Genomic DNA, 20,239 nt, shown 5'->3' with positions numbered 1-20,239 from the left:
AAAAGTTTTTGTAAATTTTTTTCTGAATATAATTGTTTTTTCGAATATAGAATTTTTTTTGAAATGAATTTTCAGAAAATACTTTCTAATTATGAAATTTAAAAAAAGAGCTTTTATAGATTAACAATATAAATTTGGTTTATAATTATAAGTTAGTTTATAAATACAAATTAGTTTTAAATTAATTTTAAACTGAATTAAATCCGTTTTAATAATTAACTGCATCTCTATTAATGTGATTATTGCAGTTGAATTGAATTCGGTTCACTTCATGAACATGAACACCCATACTTCTAATTAGTTGAAACCTGTGCCAATTGGATAGATTTTTTGTTTTTGTTTATGTATAACATGAATAGATAGCAAAATATAAGAGAAATATGAGTATTATGGAAATAAACCATAAAGATGGTTATCTGAATAAAAAATTCACTTAAAAAAAGCAGATAACATTATTTATTATTTATATGTTAATATATATCTGCAACTTTTATTTACGTCAGTCAGACCAATCAACAAGACAACGTAAACAATTTCATACAATTGAAACATCTCAAACTCTCATCCATGGCTGCCACACGACAAGTTCAATGTTTGATGCGAAGAGTTTGTAGAGGTACTAGAACTTTCGCTGTCGCCACGCAATCCAATGCTTCTTCCTCTTCACAAACAATCATCGACAAAGAACACCAGCACAGTGCCCACAAGTACGTTTCTTTTCTTCTTTTCCCAAACACACTCTCTTTTCATTTCTGTAGATTGTTAGTGAGTTTAATCGATTGTTTAAGGTGATGTTGTCTGTTTGATTTGCAGTTACCATCCACTTCCCATTGTTTTTGCTCATGCAAAGGGGTCATCTGTCTGGGATCCAGAGGGAAACAAATATATTGATTTTCTATCTGGATATTCTGCGGTTAATCAGGTACAATTTGAATGGATCTTGGTGATTTTTTATTTATTTGTAATGGTTCTGAAATTAATGAAATTGGGAATTTGATTGTAATTAGAAATGACTCATTTTTGTCTTAGGGACACTGTCATCCTAAAATTCTGAAAGCCTTACACGATCAGGCGGATAGGCTTACGGTGAGCTCTCGCGCGTTCTATAATGATCGGTTTCCCGTCTTTGCTGAGTATTTGACAGCCTTGTTTGGTTATGATATGGTACTTCCTATGAATACTGGTGCTGAAGGTGTGGAAACAGCTTTGAAGTTAGCAAGAAAGTGGGGTTATGAAAAGAAAAAGATTCCCAACGATGAGGTATCACTATGAGATTCATGTATACTAATAATAATTGTCATATCTTGGACCACTGATATTGATTCGGTCATTATTGTTATTCGTTGTTTTGAAATATCTTATACGCAAACATGTGATTTTTTTAAGCTAACTGTGACCTCATTTCAGGCTCTTATTGTATCATGCTGTGGCTGCTTCAATGGTCGAACCTTGGGTGTCATATCTATGAGTTGTGACAACGAAGCTACCCGCGGTTTTGGTCCTTTAATGCCAGGCCATCTTAAAGTTGATTTTGGTGATGCAGAAGCCATTGAACGAATTTTCAAAGGTTCGGAATTTTTCTATGCAGTCGCTTCATTTGTTATCTGTATCTTTTGCTTAGCATGACATATTGTTGATATTTATTAATTGGATTTTCTCCCTGATGAACTGCAGAAAAAGGAGACCGCGTAGCGGCTTTTATTTTAGAACCTATCCAAGGGGAAGCTGGGGTATGTTTTGTGAGAATACATATTTGATTAGCCCGAACGCTCAATATGTTCCTTTGTGTGATTTACCGCATAGAACATGTTGAACTTGTTTTGTTTTGAAAACTTGTCACTTGTTTTTTATGTATTCACTGACCATGTGAATTTTAGTGTTACTTCCGTTCTATGAAGCACGGACATCCCAAATACGACCCGACATTGACACGGCAACACAGATAATAATTTTAAAAACTGAATAAATTAAACTTAATTACAAATGTCGGCGCATGTGTCTGACACCGACATGGACACGCCTTTTTTCAGAGGTGTCGGTGCTACTTACCTTCCGTTGTATGTTTTGATCCATTCGTGCAGTATAATAGTTTGCTTACGAGAATGTGCATTGTGACATGTCCTGTTGACTTATACAGTCCTAGTGAATTTACATTTTCATCTAGTTTGGGTGTTTTTGGTTTCTTCTTGATAGTCCATCTTCCACCGGCTTTCTTTCCTAATGTCATCTAATTCATCTGTCAAACTGGTTTTTTATTTGTCTGTTGAATATTACTGTATAATGTTATGGAAAATATGAAATCTTTTTTTACTTCTTCACATTCCTCTGAAATGCTTTATTTGTTTGAAGGTGGTAATTCCCCCAGATGGCTATTTGAAAGCTGTTAGAGATCTTTGCTCCAAATACAACGTGTTGATGATCGCCGATGAAATACAAACTGGATTGGCAAGAACAGGGAAAATGCTGGCTTGTGACTGGGAAGATGTTCGTCCAGATGTAGTGGTTAGTAACCACCTTTACTTGTTGTTAAGTCTATATTTCTCTTTATTCATTCACAGTACTTCGCTAAAAACATCATCTTGTCATGACACTGTTAAAAAAATGCGTTGCGACTCATAGCAGATTGATTGAGCGTCTTTTTAATAATGAATCACGGTCTTCAACTTGAAGTTGAAAATACATGGCAAGAAATAGTCCTGTGTTTGCAACCCTTTTCTGAGGTTATGTTTCCTTTTGAGCGCCACTAACAACTAATTTTTTAAACCGTCTTTTGACTCAGATTCTAGGGAAAGCATTAGGTGGAGGAATTCTACCAGTTAGTGCAGTTCTTGCCGACAAAGATGTTATGCTTTGTATTAAACCTGGACAGCATGGAAGGTTTAATTTCATTATAATCATTTTAAGTACTTATTTTATTTAATATTTTCTTGTCAATAGCCGTCAAACTTATAAGGTTCTGTTGGAACCTGAAATCTTATAATACATAGTTTGTTTTGTTCGGGTTATGTGTGATTTTTTCGTGTTAGTTTTGTTCCAGTTGATTTGAATATGTGAAAGGTTTCAAAAAGGTATACTAATAATGAAATTTGTTCGCAGTACTTTTGGAGGAAATCCATTGGCTAGTGCAGTTGCCATTGCCGCGCTTGAAGTGATCAAAGAAGAGAGACTTACCGAGAGGTATCAATATCCATTGCAAAATCTTTTACTGTCAACATATATACCGACTCCAATCGATGTCTTCGAAGTTTGAACCGTTCTCTTTGAGATATTGATGTTTAAAGTATGCAATTGATTTCTTACCATCGGACAGATCTACCAAATTGGGAGGCGAGCTTCTCGGTTTGCTGCATAAGATTCAGAAGAAACACCCGGAGCACGTAAAGGAGGTGCGGGGAAGAGGTTTGTTTATTGGAGTGGAGCTTAACAGCGAAAGCTTGTCTCCCGTGTCAGGCTTTGAGTTAAGCGAAAAATTGAAAGAAAGAGGAGTTCTCGCCAAGTCAACACACGACACAATTATTCGCTTCACTCCCCCACTCTGCATAAGGTAAGAAAGTGATGCGAACAATTATAACTACGTCTAAGACGAAGTCTGTAATACGTTGTTCTAGAATTTGTTTTGACATGAAGTGATCTTTGCAGCGCGGATGAGATTCAACAAGGTTCTAAGGCCTTGGCTGAGGTGCTGGAAATAGATCTACCATTGTTGAAGAAGACGAAGCCAAAAGATGCTGTTCCTCTAGCTGGGCCTAGTCCATGTGATCGGTGTGGTCGACTCGTGTATGGTTAACAAGATAATGAATGGTCTACGAATTTTATAAAACTTTTGCTTGAAAAAGGATGTTTCATAGATGATCATAAATGTTGTTTTATCTATAAACCAAAAGAAATTAATAAAACTTACCATATCATGTGCTGGAAATTAATCTACCAATCTTGAAGAAGATGAAGCCAAAAAATCTTGCTCCTCCAGCTGGCCCTAGTGTATGTGATAGTTGTGTTCGAGTCGTAAATGGTTAATAATGTATTCATTGGTATATAAAATTTATAAAAAATTTGTCTGAAAAAGAATATCTCATGGGATGATCACAAATTTCGTTGATAAAACGATACTCAACATGATCCTCAATACCAGGAAAGTCTCACTGATGCACTTGAACAAACTAACTGACAAAATTATCATTGCCTTGGTGATCAAGTAACCGAAGCATATGAGTACATGATTAGCTGGCTGCACTTGATCATACATTAAGAGTTAGTTAGAAGTTTTATTTCAATTTGTTAGATAGTTAGAGTTTGTTAGCCAATAACAAAGTTAGTTAGGCTTTACTGATTTTATATATTGTAAGTTAGCTTCTGTTGGGCACGATCGATCGACACTGGTGCTAAAAACAAATTTGATTGGGTTGATGAAACAATTCTAGTTCTAACTAATTTTGATCCAAGTTACAAAAAAGATTGGAATGAATTGAAGGAACATTTTCAGAATTGCAGATGAAAATCTAGTCTTAAGCAGGATTCTCAATCTGTTTAAGTGTTTTTATTATTTAAAGGTACTTTGAAGAGAACTTTGAATCTTATCTTCCAATTCTAGTTTGCAAATGTTCTCATAAATGTTAATGAGCAATGCTCACATTCAACATGAATTGGTTTTCACCATTCATTTTCTTATTGGTTTAAATGAATCTCTCCTAGTGAGATCTCTAATTTTGCTAATGGACCCTTTACCTTATACTAACAACATTTTCTCCATGATTCAAACGCTTTGATTAATTCATTTGATTTTTGGGCAATTAAGTCAATTATAGAGCAATAGCAATGTAATATAGAATGAGACATAGGAATATTAATAGGAATATTAATGATGTGGCAAAAATGGTTATAAGTTGTCGATAGAATAGATTGAAAGTCTATTTTATATATAATAGATTATAGATATTAATGCAAGTAGCATTAACTCCCTTATTGAACAATCCTTAGATGGTTTATCTAACCTATAAATCCCCCCTCTTACTTGAAAGACTTCAAGTGCAATACTGCTATTCAAAATAATCTAATCCACCTAATCAAGTTTGTAAGCTCTTCAAACCAATTCATAGGTTAAAAAAATCTAGGAGGCAACGATTTTCAAAATTATCATTTGTCCTTATTTCAAAAGGATGTATGCAGTCGACTTATGTTTCTTATTTACTAAACAAGTTGTCATACTCCAAAATTTGTCCTATATATTATCATTTCATCTGACCTATGGCTCATGATTCATATGCATACTCTTGTCCTAATCATCTATTATAAAATTATTCATCTACACTTGCATTTTACAAGTAGCATCATTGATTCAAAAGTTTCTTATTATTTATCTTGCAAGACAATGAATTGTGCCAAAGGTGTCATCAATCTTCGTGGACTAGGGTTCCTAAGGTATATACTTATGAAGCAAGTTTGTGGGATCTTTATGCTACACTTGATTTTTTTGAACACATTAAACTTTGGATAGTCACTTTCCTTAGCTTAAGTCTTTGGAATCCCTAACTTTTGGTCAAGGCACTTTGATTATGAGGTTGAAAGCCCTTTGGACAAGTTTGACTTGTTGGTACAAAGTCAACCATGGAAGGTTGACTTTTTGTTGACCAATTTTCTATAAGAATTCTTACATGTTGGTATGGATGGATATTGTTATCTTGATTAAGGCATTACCATTCAAAATTTCAAGAGATTCAAAAGTTCAAAATTCAAAATTAGGAAATGGAGGGAAAGTACATTTCGTAAGAAAGTAGTTACAAAGTATATTCAAGGCCAAGTTTCATTTCAAACACCAAGTACATTACAAAGGTCATACTTGCAAATTACATAGAAGATCAAATTTTGTCCTAAGGTTGACTATTTGTCAACTATTGACTTTTGATAAAATAGTTGACCAAAGTCACACTAAATCCTATCTTTTCCTTCATCCTCAAGATTTCCTATTTGTGGCCCTAAATCTTCAATCTTCATGTTTAATTCCGTTCCAAGTTTCCCTTATACCAAATCCCATGCCAAGCCATGTTAAGCGACATCATGATCAAGACTTCATGTTCCCACCATGTTAGAACTTGTAATAGTGTTAACTGTTAGAACAAGAATTGGTTCTGTATCTATATCTTGAGTTTTGATAATAACAATGTTGTATTTGTGTGAAAACAACTTTGGCACCCTAATGGTTTGTTATTGTGTATCTTTAATAGTCTGTTCTAATTCTGAATATATGACGTGCAACGTCATCAATTTCTGAATAATGTGTTCCAAATTCGCTTCTGCGCCAACTATTAGAAGTTCTGAAAGATGTTAAATATTGCTGCCACAATGATCTTTATGCTTCTATGCTGATTCACTCATGAGAAACTTCTGAGGAGACACTATGTTGCTGATGCAATATTCTCCTAGTTCATGCTTTTGGACGTGACTCTGATCACAAAACTTCTGAAGAATGGCAAGCTTCTGAAGTTGTGTTATGTAGCTGAAGATTCTGAAGATCTCAAGTCAGACGATTGAAGTTATCAAGGTTTTGACTGAAGATTTTGAAGACTCTGAAGATACTGAAGATCTCAAGGTAGACTATTGAAGTTGTCAAGATTCTGACCAAAGATTCTGAAGTTTCTGAATCCAGCTTTATATTTCTTCATTTTATGTTTCATCAACTTTTATCAGAAGTTCATGAATATGAAGATAAGATAAAATGGGAACATGATCAAATAGTACATAGTACAAATCGAATATCCTTTCCACTACCAAATTTCATGGGCAAGGACAGTACGATACATCACACCTGTCACTTATTTTATGGGCGAAGGACAGTATGCAGTATCACTCCTCTCCCATCCAACAGTGGGCAACCGCTCTATGAGCTTTTCCCTTTTTTCCCTCCAACGATCTTCTTCTTTGCTATATAAGTGAGACTTGGAGACTTGAAAAAAACGTCGGTGATACAATATTTTGACAAGTCTGTTTATTTGTGAAAAACCATCATTTTTATGTACGCAGTTTTTCTTTAAGTGTTTTTTTTATCATTTATATAAAATCTGCTTGTATAGAAGCAACTTGTAACACTCAAAATATTATTCAAACTATTTGTTTGATTCCTTGAGGAGGTTATCCTTGAGAAGACAAAGAAGGTTGTTCTTTGTGAGTCCTTAAGGAGACTAGGGTATAGTTGGATCCTTGAGAAGACAAAAAAGGTTATTCTTTATGATTATTGTAATCTATTAATTATAGTGGATTAAGTCCTTGTGTATAAGGAAAAATCACCTTGGCGGGTGGGATGAAGAAGCTTTGAGTTTTAAGCGAACCAGGATAAAAATACTTGTGTTTTTATCTATTTGTTATTAACTTATTAGTGGCGTTCTTGTTTTTGAAAAAACTTTTGCTTTTAAAACCCAATTCAAACCCCCCTTTCTTATGTTTTTCACACCTTTAATTGGCATTAGAGCTCTAGTTCTAATTGTGATAAAAGATTTATCAACACCTCATCGTGTTCAGTACCGATCCAGTTTGTGTGAGAAGCAATGACCGCTGCTAACGTTGTTAACAATAATGAAAGAGATCACTACAGTGCAAAACCACCAATCTTTGATAGTGAGAAATTTGATTATTGGAAAGATAGAATAAAAAACTTCTTTCTTGGTTACAATGTTGATCTCTGGGATCTTGTAGTCGATGATTATGTTCACCCAGTTAATGTTGAAGGAAATATTATAGCTAGAAGTGCTATGACTTATCAACAGAAGAAATATTTCAAAAATCATCATAAGGTCATAACTATATTGCTAAATGCCATCTCTTATACTGAGTATGAGAAGATAACAAACAAAGATTCTTCTAAATCCATTTTTGACTCTCTAAGGATGACTCATGAGGGGAATGATAAAGTAAAGGAGACAAAGGCCTTGGCCTTAATCCAGAAGTACGAGGCATTCAAAATGGAAGATGATAAAATAGTTGAGACTATGTTCTCAAGGTTTCAGATGCTTGTTACAGGACTGAAAGTTCTGGACAAAGGACACTTTACAGCTGACCATGTCAAGAAGATTATCAGAAGTCTTCCCAAAAAATGGAAACCTACGGTAACTGCTTTGAAGTTGGAAAATGATCTAAACAATATTAGTCTTGAAGAACTTGCTAGTTCTTTAAGAAACCATGAGATTGAGCTCGAGGAAGATGAACCTCAGAAGCAAGGTAAATATGTTGCTCTAAAGTCTAAGCCTGAGAAGACAAAAGCTTATCAAGCTTAGGAAGAATCAAAAGGATCTGATGAAGACTTAGAAGATGATGATGAATTGTCTCTAATTTCAAAGAAAGTCAATAGACTCTAGAAACACAAGCAAAATGGTCAAGGAAAGTTCAAAAGAGCCAGAAGGATTTCTGGTCGCTTTGATTCTTCGTCTGGACAGAAGAAGTAAGGTTCTGGAAAGAAGTTATCTGGTTTGAGTGCAAGGAGCCAGACCACTACAAAAATGATTGTCCTAAGCTGAAAAAGGACAGAAGGTCTAAGAAGAATTTTTCTAAAGGCAAGAAAGGGTTGATGGCTACATGGGATGACTCAAAATCCGAAGAAGAAGACTCTGAAGAAGAAAAAGCTAACGTTGCATTGATGGCAACTACAGGTGATCCTGAAGGTTTTGAAGAACCAGAAGACAAGGTATTATCAGAATCAGAATCCAACTCTGATTCTAAAGAGGTACTTTCTAACCTCTCTCGTTCTGATATTAAATCATGTCTCTCTGAAATGCTGGAAAAGCACCAGAGTCATCAGAGTAAATACAAGGAGCTTAAACAAGTCCAAGTAGTTGCCTATGAAACTCGCAGTAAGCTTGAGAAAGATATTTCCTCTCTAAATGAAAAAAGTATTTTATTTAGAAAGTAACAACTCAGTTTTGAAAAGTAAAATTTCAAAACTAGAGGAGGAAATAGTCTCAGAAGTTTCTGGTACTAATTGTGTCATTAGATATGACAGATCATTCCATTACTTTCTAGCTAAAAGCATAGATAGAAGCAAAATGGTTTCCTTGATCTATGAAGTTAGTAGAAATGGCAAGAAAGGTTTAGGTTGTACATAAACTATAAAACTTGACGAAAGTCAGAAGGTAAAACTAAAACCTCTCTATGTGTATTTCATGCCTACTTTCACTGAGCTTGATATTTCTGCATGGAAATATACAAAGGATAAGAGCTCAGTTCTGAAACCTAAGTATTATGCATAAATTCCCCATGATTATCCTTCTGCTAAAAGATCCAAAGTTGCAAGAAACTCTGGGAAAACTAACAAGAGAGGACCTAGAAAGTGGGTACCTAAGGATAAAATAATGTATGTTGTAGACATCCTTAATAACTCAGTTGAAACACCAGTCATGGTATCTGGGCAGTGGATGCCTGCGACACATGACAGGAAGAAGGTCTATGTTCCAAGATTTGGAACTTAAGCCTAGAGGTTTCGTTGGTTTAAGAGGAAACTAGAAAGGAAATATCATTGGCTCTGGAACTATTGGTAACGATAAACTTCCTTCTATTACTAATGTTCTTTTAGTTGATGGTTTGATGCATAACCTTTTGCCTATTAGTCAACTTAGTGACTACGGTTATGATATCATTTTTAATTAAAAGTCTTGTAAGGATGTTAGTCAGAAAGATGGTACAATCCTTTTTAACAGAAAGAGAAAGAACAACATTTACAAAATTAGACTTTATGATCTTGAGGATCAAAATGTAAAATATTTAATGTCTGTTAATGAGGAGCAATGGGTATGACATATAAGTTTGAGCCATGTTAGCATGAGAAGGATTTCTCATCTTAATAAGCTTGGATTAGTCAGAGGTCTACCCAACCTGAAGTTCGCTTCAGATGCTCTTTGTGAAGCATGTCAGAAAGGCAAGTTTTCTAAAACATCCTTCAAAGCGAAAACTATTGTTTCTACCTCTAGACCATTAGAACTTCTGCAAATTGATTTATTTGGACCAGTGAAAACTTCCTCTGTCAATAGAAAGAAGTATGGATTGGTCATCGTTGATGACTACAGTCGTTGGACATGAGTAAAGTTCTTGAAACACAAGGATGAGTCATACTATATGTTCTCTACCTTCTGCTCACTAGTGCAAACAGAAATGAACTGCAAAATAGTCAGAGTCAGAAGTGATCATGATGGCGAATTTGAAAAGAAACATTTGAAAATATTTTTGATTCAAATTTTATTTCCCATGATTTCTTCTGTCCTAGAACTCCACATCAAAATGGAGTTGTAGAAAGGAAGAATATGACTTTGCAAGAAATGGCTCGCACCATGATACAAGAAACTGACATGGCTAAGCATTTATGGGCAGAAGCAGTTAACACAACATGTTATATTCAGAACATGAGTTCTATCAGACCTATTCTGGGTAAGACTCCTTATGAACTGTGGAAGAACAGAAAGCCCAACATTTCTTACTTTCACCCTTTTGGATGTGAATGTTTTATGTTGAACACTAAAGAGAATCTTGGCAAGTTTGATTCTAAAGCATAAAAGTGTTTATTGTTAGGATATTCTGAATGCTCTAAAGGCTACATAATCTTTAACACTGAAACATAAATTTTTGAAGAATCAATTCATGTTAGATTCAATGGTAAGCTTGACCCTGAAAAGTCAAATCTAGTTAAGAAATTTGCAGATCTAAAGATCAATCTTTCATAATTCAAGGATACTGATTCTGAATAAAAATACTCAGAAGGAAAAGCTAAAGAATATGAAGATACGACTCAACCAAAAGTTGTCTTTGGTCCAACTCATCAGAAGAAGAGTAGATCAATAACCCCTCATTCTGAAGAACTGATTATGAGAGATAAAAATGGTTATGTTAGAACTAGATCTTCATTAAAACCTTCTGAATAGACTCTTCTAGGTTTGGTATCTCTGATAGAACCCACATCTACTGATGAAGCTCTTCTGGATAATGAATGGATTATGGCTATGCAAGAAGAACTGAATAAATTCACCAGAAACGACGTCTGGGATCTTGTTCAGAAACCAAAGGGTTTCCATGTCATTGGAACCAGATGGGTCTTCAGAAACAAGCTCAATGAGAAAGGAGAGGTTGTCAGAAACAAGGCTCGACTGGTAGCAGAAGGTTATAGTTAGTAAGAAGGTATATACTATACATAAACCTTTTCTCCAGTTCCCCGGTTAAAGTCTATTCGTCTTTTAATCTTGTTTGTTGTCAATCATAACATCATTCTTTATCAGATGGATGTTAAGAGTGCATTCTTAAATGGATATATTTATGAAGAAGTATATGTGCATCAACCTCCTGGTTTTGAAAGCTCTCAAAATCCTGACTTTGTTTTTAAATTAAAAAAATCATTATATGGTCTGAAACAAGCTCCTAGAGCTTGGTATGATAGACTAAGTAACTTCCTTTTGGAAAATAACTTTACCAGAGGGAAAGTGGATACAACTCTCTTTTGCAAAGCCTTTAAGAATGATATTATGGTTGTGCAAATTTATGTTGATGATATTATTTTTGGTTCTGCTAATGCTTCGTTGTGCAAGGATTTTGCTAAGTCAATGCAAGCAAAATTTGAAATGAGTCTGATGGGAGAACTCAAGTTCTTTCTAGGAATCCAGATTGATCAACGATCAAAAGGAACATATATTCATCATAGAAAATATACAAAGGAACTTCTGGAGAAGTTTAACCTATCAGAATGTAAGCAAGCAAAGACTCTAATGCATCCTACATGTATTCTGGAGAAAGAAGAGGTAAGCTGTAAGGTAAACCAGAAGCTATTTAGAGGTATGACAGGATCTCTCCTTTATCTAACCGCTTCTAGACCTGATATTTTATTCCGTGTCTGCTTATGTGCTCGCTTTCAATCAAATCCGAGAAAACTCACTTAACTATTGTTAAGAGAATCTTTAAGTATTTGAAAGGTACTACTAACCTTGGTTTATTTTATAGAAAATCAAGTGAATACAAATTAGTAGGCTATTATGATGCCGACTATGCTGGAGACATAATAGAAAGGAAAAGTACTTCTGGAAGTTGTCAATTTCTGGGAGATAACCTGATCTCATGGTCCAGCAAGAGACAGTCAACAATTGCGCTTTCAACAATCGAAACTGAATATATTGCAGCTTCTGGATGCAACACTCATATACTCTGGATGAAGAGTCAGCTGGAAGATTATCAGATCTCTGAGAGTAACATTCCTATTTTCTGTGATAATACTTCTGCTATTTGTTTATCTAAGAACCCTATCTTGAATTCTAGGGCTAAGCATATTGAAATTAAACATCACTTTTTACATGACTATGTTCAGAAAGGTATTTTTCATCTAAAATTTGTTGATAAAGACCATCAATGGGATGATATCTTTATAAAACCCCTTGCTGAAAATAGATTCATTTTCATTCTAAAAAACTTATTTATGGATTTATGTCCAGAATGAAAAGATGTATTTCAGAATGTTTAAGTCTTCAGAATTCTAGATTAGATTCTGAGAATGTTTCTGTTGACTCTGAAACATGAGCTTTCTGAAGTAAGGAAGTTTCATGAATCAGAAAGGTTCTGATTAGAAGCAATCTTATCGATTTGTCTTCCTGATTCTGAACACTCGTTGCATTAAATGGTTATCATATCATTTGATTTCATGTGGTTCTAAGTGGTGACAATTGTCCCACTTTCTGAGCATACGTGATAAAAGCGTGATACATTAGGTTTCGTAATTCTTGGAACTAGGTTAAACTCTTACTCTTCCCCTTAAGACTGTGTATTTCCACCTTGTCATCATTGCAATTTTTTTATATAAACCCACTTCACTCACATTTTCAAGCTATGAGCACAATATTCCCACACTTTCATCTTTCAAACCTAAAAACACACCTCTCTGATAAAATGTTAGCTATAATACTTGTTGTCTTTTCACTATTTTCGCTTTATGTTAGTTATAATACTTGTTATCTTTTCACTATTTCCCATTGTATTTTCATTTTTATTGCTTCTGTTTGTATCTTTTTCTGCCTTTTTTGGCATAATCAATGAAAATCTCTTTTTGTTTCTTTCTCATTATTTTCTTTTAATATTGTCTATGTCTTTTTGATTGATGACAAAGGGGGAGAAACATATCTAAGGATAAGATTCATAGTTATTTTGATATACTTAAATTCCTTAATTAATAAACCAAACATTGAATAGTGTTTTCTGCTAACAACTACTTCGAAGAATAGTTTGTTAAGTTATTTGAAGGGTTATGTTCAAGAATAAGAATGGTTGTGTTCAAACATCAGAAATTCTTATGAAGTTTCAAAGATTTGAATACAAGTTACCAGTTTCTGATGAATTGATCTCTTATCCGAGTCTATTAATCTTTCATGCTGATGATTGAGAATCAAATTCGAGTATATGAACCTTCAAGGAATTAATATCCATGTTCTAAACCTAGAACATTGAGTACTTGGCATCAAGTTCTTCTGAAAGTTCTTTTTGAAAATCGTGGCATTGGCATATAGCTATGAGGAAGAGTTTCATCTATAGTAATCAAACTTGAAAGTCAAGTTTCTTTAAGAAGATAACCAGCTCTAAAGTGTCTTCAAAAATAACTCAACAAAGCTTTTGAAGTGAAGCTTATCCGAATGTTGATGTTAACAAACCAGTGCTCTATACAACATCAATCAACTTCTGAAGATAAACCAGATTCTGACTGAAATTTTACTCTGGTACTTCAAAAAGGTTAATCATGAAAATGTTCTTTCATTCTGATTTTATCCTTTTAGGATTATGCATCTTAGGGGGAGCTTTGTGCTTCTGTAAGATGTATTCTTCTATGATTACCCTATACAAAATTGTTCATCAAAATACATGTTTAATAATCATAAAAAAGGGGGAGATTATTAGAACAAGATTTAGTTCTGCATCTATAACTTGAGTTTTGATGATAACAATGTTTTATTTGTGTGAGAACAATTTTGGTACCATAATGGTTGGTTATTGTGTAGCTTTAACAGCTAGTTCTGATTCTGAATATATGACGTGCAACGTCATCAGTTTCTGAACAATGTGTTCGAAATCAACTTTTGCGCCAGCTATTAGAAGTTCTGAAAGATGTTCAATATTGCTGCTGCAATGATCTTTCTGCTTCTATGCTAATTCACTCTTGAGAAGCTTCTGAGGAGACATTATGTTGTTGTTGCAATATTCTCTTAGTTCACGCTTCTGGACTAATTCACTCATGCGAAGCTTCTGAGGAGACATTATGTTGCTGTTGCAATATTCTCAAGCAGACGATTGAAGTTATCAAGGTTATGACTGAAGATTCTGAAGATACTGAAGATCTCAAGTCAGACTACTGACACTGTCATGGTTCTTACCAAAGTTTCTGAAGTTTATGAATCCAGATTTATGTTTCTTCATTTCATGCTTCATCAACTTTCACCAGAAGCCAATGAACTTGAAGATAAGATCAAACAGGAACGTGATCAAATAGGACACAATACAAATCGAATATCCTTTCCACTACCTGATTTCATGGGCAAGGACAATATTGTACATCAAACTTCTCACTGATTTTATGGACGAAGGACAGTACGCAATATCACTCCTCTCCCATCCAACAGTGGACAGTCGCTCTATGAGCTTTTCTCTTTTTGCCCTCCAACGGTCTTCTTCTTATGCTATATAAGCGAGACTTGGATACTTGAAGAAAACGCCAGTGATACAATATTTTGACAAGTCTATTTCTTTGTGAAAAGCTATCATTCTTTTGTACATAGTTTTTCTTTAAGTGTTTATTTGTCATTTGTGTAAAATCTGCTTGTATAGAAGCAACTTGTAACATAAAAAATATTATTCAAACTGTTTGTTTGATTCCTTGAGGAGGTTATCCTTGAGAAGACAAAGAAGGTTGTTCTTTGTGAGTCCTTAAGGAGACTAGGGTATAATTGGATCCTTGAGAAGACAAAGAAGTTCATTTTTTGTGATTATTGTAATCTGTTGATTATAGTGTATTAAGTCCTTGTGTATAAGGAAAAATCACCTTGGCGGGTGGACTGGAGTAGCTTTGAGTTTCAAGCGAACCAGGATAAAAATACTTGTGTTTTTATCTATTTTTTATTAACTTGTTAATGGTGTTCTTGTTTTGGAAAAAACTTTTGCTTGTAAAACCCAATTCAAACCCCAATTTCTTGTGTTTTTCACACCTTCATCAGCACCATACACACACCCAAGATATGCTTGCTATAACACTTAACCTACATTTCATGCATACATGCTAAAGCCTAGCCATAACAATCCAAACATACCAATCCATCACACATTATCAATCCGTATTCCAACACATACATGGCCACACAATTATCATAAAAATAATACAAGCATGTCATGGTTCATATGTACAATACTCATTCAGTCAGCATCACATATATATCTAAAACCTACACACACACACACACATGGTTGAATGGCATACAAGTCACATACATCATACAACACATGATTTCACATATAAAACTTGCAGCATACAATAGGACCATGCATATAACTACCATTTTAATATAACTAACTATTAACCTATTAAACCTTCAACTGTCAAAACCAATATCGACACCAACTTACATCCAGCCTTCAACTCCTCATCAATTACCTAACTATTAAAACTAATAACTGTAAGACCCCAATTTTGACCCTAAGATCCCTCATGGTATCATAACATTGCACTTGCATTACCTCAAGGATCATAAGCATCTTGGCTCTTACCTTTGGGTGGGATCTCTTGTGAGTTGGTTTGAGATCACCAAGCATGCTTGAATTGTATATTATTGCTTTTCTCATTTTATTTACTAACCAAAAGCACAAAAATATGTCACTAACATTTCTTGTTTGTAGCTTGAGCAGTCAAGGTCCAAAGCCCCTAGGAGATCCTATGTGCATTGATGAAAGCAAGCATGGAAATGGTTCCCAAAGCTCTTATCCATCAAATATGTCTCCCAAGTATCTCAATTCATCATTTTGATCAAAGCAAATCAAGGGGTTTGAGGCTTGTTTCTCAAGGAAACCCTAATTCATCTATTCATCAACTATGCCTTGCTCATGAAACAATCTCAACCCAGGGTCAAAGACAATCAAGGGAAGTTCTTTCATTCATCATGCCATGCATATTTGAACTTAATTGAGTGTCCTAAATCATTAATTAATCAAAATATGATGTGTGGACTTGAGAAGTTGATCAGTAAATCCATCTGACTATTTTGAAATACACTGAGACCTAACTTTTGATGTGTTTGTCAAATGGAGATGACCCCAAGAGAAAAAATGTTCTTAAAGACCATATGAACAACTCTCATGTTCATCAAAATTTGATTTGAAGCTTGGAAGTTCATAATCTATTTCAAGACATTATAGGTCATTTTGACTGAAACCCTAATTTTGGGTCAACTTCCCAAGAACATAACTCCTTCATTTTTCATGATTTTGAGCTGGGATAAAATGCATTAGAAAGATTAAGATGTCAACTTCAAATTTTATGTTGAGAGAAATTCCAAAATCTCAAAATAAATACATGTGATAATGCAAAACATTATAGGTCACTTTGGACCAAATGCATTGAAATGTGAAAAAGTCTAACTTTAAGTGCCCATAACTTCTTCATCAAAAATCCAAATTATGCAACATTTAAGTCCAAATTGATTTCCTTGAAAATATCTACAACTTTCATGTTTAAGATTTTGTCATTTGGAGCTTGCATCATTGAGACAGAAGGGCTTGAACTTTGGCCAATTTTGAAAATCTCACATATACATGTTTTGCACCCTACACTTCATGTCCAATTTTCATCAATTTCCAAGGCCCAAATGGAGTTTTGATCAACATAACAAATGATACTAATGCAATAAGCTTTCCAACCATTACTCATAAGGTGGTGTTTCCATTTTTGGCATAGCATTTTCGAAGACTTGAATATTATAGTGCAATTTTGGAAGATCATTTAATTTGCCTTGCATGAGCTAATACAGTCCAATCTGCACGTCCATTTTGCTTTCATCATGCATCAGCTTTCAATTACAGTTGGAATTGGGCCCTCCATGCGCCTGTACAGGCCCATGCATGGAGGCCCTTTCCATTCATGCAAGCATTTTGATCATGCATTTCAGCTTGCTTCTCCTATAAATACAAGGCCAATGCTCTTCATTTATTCAACCTAAAGGCGCCCAATTGCTGCTAAACTGAAATCCCAGCCATCACTAAAGTAACTAGTTCATTTTGCTCTCAATTTTTCAGATCTGAACTTTGATTTCATTAGTCAATTTTCAGATCTTAAAGTTCCTAAACCTTCTTCTCCTTGACCTATAGTGTCAACTGTAAGCAATAACATCCAAGAATTATGACTCAAAGCCTTGCAAATCAAAGGTTCACTTCAACTGTTATTTTCTTCAAATCGACTTGTATAGTGCTTGATTTTCATTGTTGTTGTGTGATCTGAAGTCCTCTGCATAGAGGCAACATTGCTGTGCTTTCAATTTTCAAAAATCATGAAGTTCATATGAACACCACAGATCTTCCACTTCTGATTTCTCTCAATATAGAGATCTAGAATGGATTTGAGTGGTACATGGGTGATGTACATCACCCCAGCTCTCAATTGATGCCTGGATCGTGCCTTTTGGGTACCATTTTAATTTTTGCAATTTTTGACTTGGCCGGAGAAGACGGTGGCGCTGGCCACCGTCTGGTCTCCAGATTCGATCTGGATCGTTCATTCATGTTTCCAGATTCAATCTCACGCGTCCTTTGTTATGACTTTATTAATGGCCATGTGTTACTCAGTTGACCAAGGCATATGGTGAACACGCGCTTCTTAGCCGTGTGATGATCCACGTCAATTAATGAATCATCATCAGACGGCTCACGCTTTTTCCAATTTCTATTTTCTGATTTTTATTTTCATTTTGATATTTTAATTCCCTTTCTTTTTAAAAATTCATATCTCTCTCATTATTGGTCCAAAAATTATAGGACCAATTTCATTCTTCTCCTTTTAATTTCTACTTTCTAAAAATGATTTTTAATATTTTTTATTTTATCATTTGATATTTTTTAGTAATTTTCTCTTTTCTGGTTATTTTTAATTCATTTAAAATAATTTTTGATGTTCAAAAAATACAAAAATATTTTTCCAACCTCTTTGAATAATGATAGATCTATGAAAAATATTCTCATCAATTTATTAATTGATTTGAGATTTATTTGAGATTTTAGTTCAATTAGGTTATTTTTATGCATTTTTAATTGATTTAAAATAGTTTCTGACTTCTAAAAATGCTGAAATTTTTTGTCAAACTTTGTTTGACCTTGTTGAACTTGGGATAATTCACTTGGACTTTTCAAAGTTGATTTGAAGTGAGTTTGAAGTTTGACCTTTCTTTATTATTTTAATTCAAGTTTTAATTTAATATTAAAAAATACCAAAAATATTTTTTTTGTTTCTTGACTTCTAATATTCATTTTGGTTATGTTTTCTATTGTTTGACCTTGATCTTCTTTATCTTTGGTCAATGCTTATTGATTATCTCATTCTATTTCTATTAATGCACTTTAATTCTTCATCTTCTTCTTCTCCTTTTTCTTTTTGATCAATGAGTTAAGGATTAGTGGTTAGCATTGATACATGGAGGTTTAATCTTCCTTGATTCAAATCTAATTCATCTTGATCATGGATCAAGTGAATGACTTTGCATTAAGGATAGGTTGCTTCCTAAATCATGCAAAGAACCTAAATCAATACAAGATCATTTATCATCTTCTTTTTGGCATGGCAAGTTGTTGGAGTTTGATTCACTAATCAAAATCTCTAACTTGTGTTGTTGCCTACATTATTATTGACCGGCCTCAGATAGTTGTGACTTCTACATAAGTCCAATTACGATTGCTTAACATAACGCTAAATTTGCCTTATGGCACACTAACTCCAACACTAACCATTAACCATTAATATTTACTTCTTGCTCTTTACATTTATGCAATTTACTATTCTTGTACATCTTATTCATTTGCTTTTTCCCTTTGCTCATTTGGGCACATGTTTATGTTAATGCAATTTGCCTTTTGCTCACTTGAGCACATAATTGTGTATATATTATTGTGCTTGTGTTTTTGTTTTGATTGTTATGGACCAAATGCAAAAAATGGACAAATGGACTTAGTTTCTAGGATATTCCCTATGCAAAATTGGAGTAAAAGGACCTTAATGTTGAAGATGGATTAGAAAGACCAAACCTCTAAACTCAATCTTGTCCATTCTTTATTTGCTTCATGGAACTCTTTGATGTTGTGTGCTTTTGTGCTAGGTGAATCTTATTTGAGCCAAATTGAAGGACCATTTCCATGTTCATCCAAAGTGAAAGATACAAGAGACATTGGGGATCTTCTAAGAGCTTGTTTGATTATGTTGATTGCTTGAGCTTACACTTATTTTGCTTTCATATTCCAAAGGATGGGAGCTACTTGGATCATCAATATGATCTCAAGAGAGGAACTCCATTTGTGGTCTTGTTTCTTATCCTTCATCTCTTGTGTGATTAGGACTCTAGCCATTCTTCTTCTTCCCTCCACTCTAACCCAAGTCAAAACTTTTTGTGCAAACATTTAATACTTCTTTTCAAACATTAGAAACCTAAGCCTTATGATTTTGATTTTTAAACTTTCTTTTCATAACACTTATTTTGAATTGAATCTTTAAGTCAATTTTAACCATATTTTGTAAATACTTTTTCATTGGTAAATATAACTCATTCAAATACTTTTTGTGGTTTCAATGGCCACTTCTTACCAAAAACTTTTCATAACCTTTAGCTATTAGGTTTGAGTTATCCTTGAGGTAGATGTAATACTCACCTATATCCTTAGTGATGGACAATGAGTCTTCCATGCTTATTATAGGGTTAACCCCTCACTAGCATGTTGAAGCTATCCTCACATGGTGGATTTGTGGTTTTAGGTTGAGTTTTCTCCCTTGGATAACAAAAGAACTTAAGGATTTTGGACCAATCAATTCACCAATTTGTTTTGAGATTTTTTACCCCGAACTACGAGGTTTTGATCATAATCTTTTTCAAGATGGTACGTAGGCAATGGGTTTATCCATCCAAACACAAAAATGTAAATAACTTGTATATTCTCTTCTCATCTACTCAATCATGTTTGCACAAACAAATTTTCACAAAATACCAACCTTACAACAAGTGTG

The 20,239-nt window shown here is 34.1% G+C and overlaps 1 protein-coding gene across 1 annotated transcript; it reads left to right on the top strand.

The window, feature by feature from the left end:
* Window positions 1-457: 457 nt before the first annotated feature.
* Window positions 458-3,919, top strand: LOC127100529 (ornithine aminotransferase, mitochondrial). Its single transcript, XM_051037746.1, has 10 exons — window positions 458-707; window positions 814-922; window positions 1,030-1,260; window positions 1,408-1,567; window positions 1,675-1,730; window positions 2,350-2,502; window positions 2,780-2,877; window positions 3,097-3,177; window positions 3,311-3,544; window positions 3,640-3,919. The coding sequence occupies exons 1-10, from the start codon at window positions 568-570 to the stop codon at window positions 3,785-3,787; spliced, it is 1,410 nt and encodes a 469-aa protein (XP_050893703.1). The 5' UTR covers window positions 458-567; the 3' UTR covers window positions 3,788-3,919.
* The last annotated feature ends 16,320 nt before the right edge of the window (window positions 3,920-20,239 follow it).

This window comes from Lathyrus oleraceus, chromosome 7 (genome assembly GCF_024323335.1).
Source record: "Lathyrus oleraceus cultivar Zhongwan6 chromosome 7, CAAS_Psat_ZW6_1.0, whole genome shotgun sequence".
Taxonomy (NCBI): Eukaryota; Viridiplantae; Streptophyta; class Magnoliopsida; order Fabales; family Fabaceae; genus Lathyrus; species Lathyrus oleraceus.
This window is presented reverse-complemented; position numbering and strand designations above follow the sequence as displayed.

What these genes read in the sequence shown, in the direction of transcription:
- LOC127100529 (XM_051037746.1), top strand. Translation starts at nt 568, where the DNA reads ATGGCTGCCACACGACAAGTTCAATGTTTGATGCGAAGAGTTTGTAGA. An exon ending in AAAAGATTCCCAACGATGAG is followed by an intron (nt 1,261 to 1,407) that starts GTATCACTATGA and finishes ACCTCATTTCAG; the next exon opens with GCTCTTATTGTATCATGCTG. An exon ending in GAAGAGAGACTTACCGAGAG is followed by an intron (nt 3,178 to 3,310) that starts GTATCAATATCC and finishes ACCATCGGACAG; the next exon opens with ATCTACCAAATTGGGAGGCG.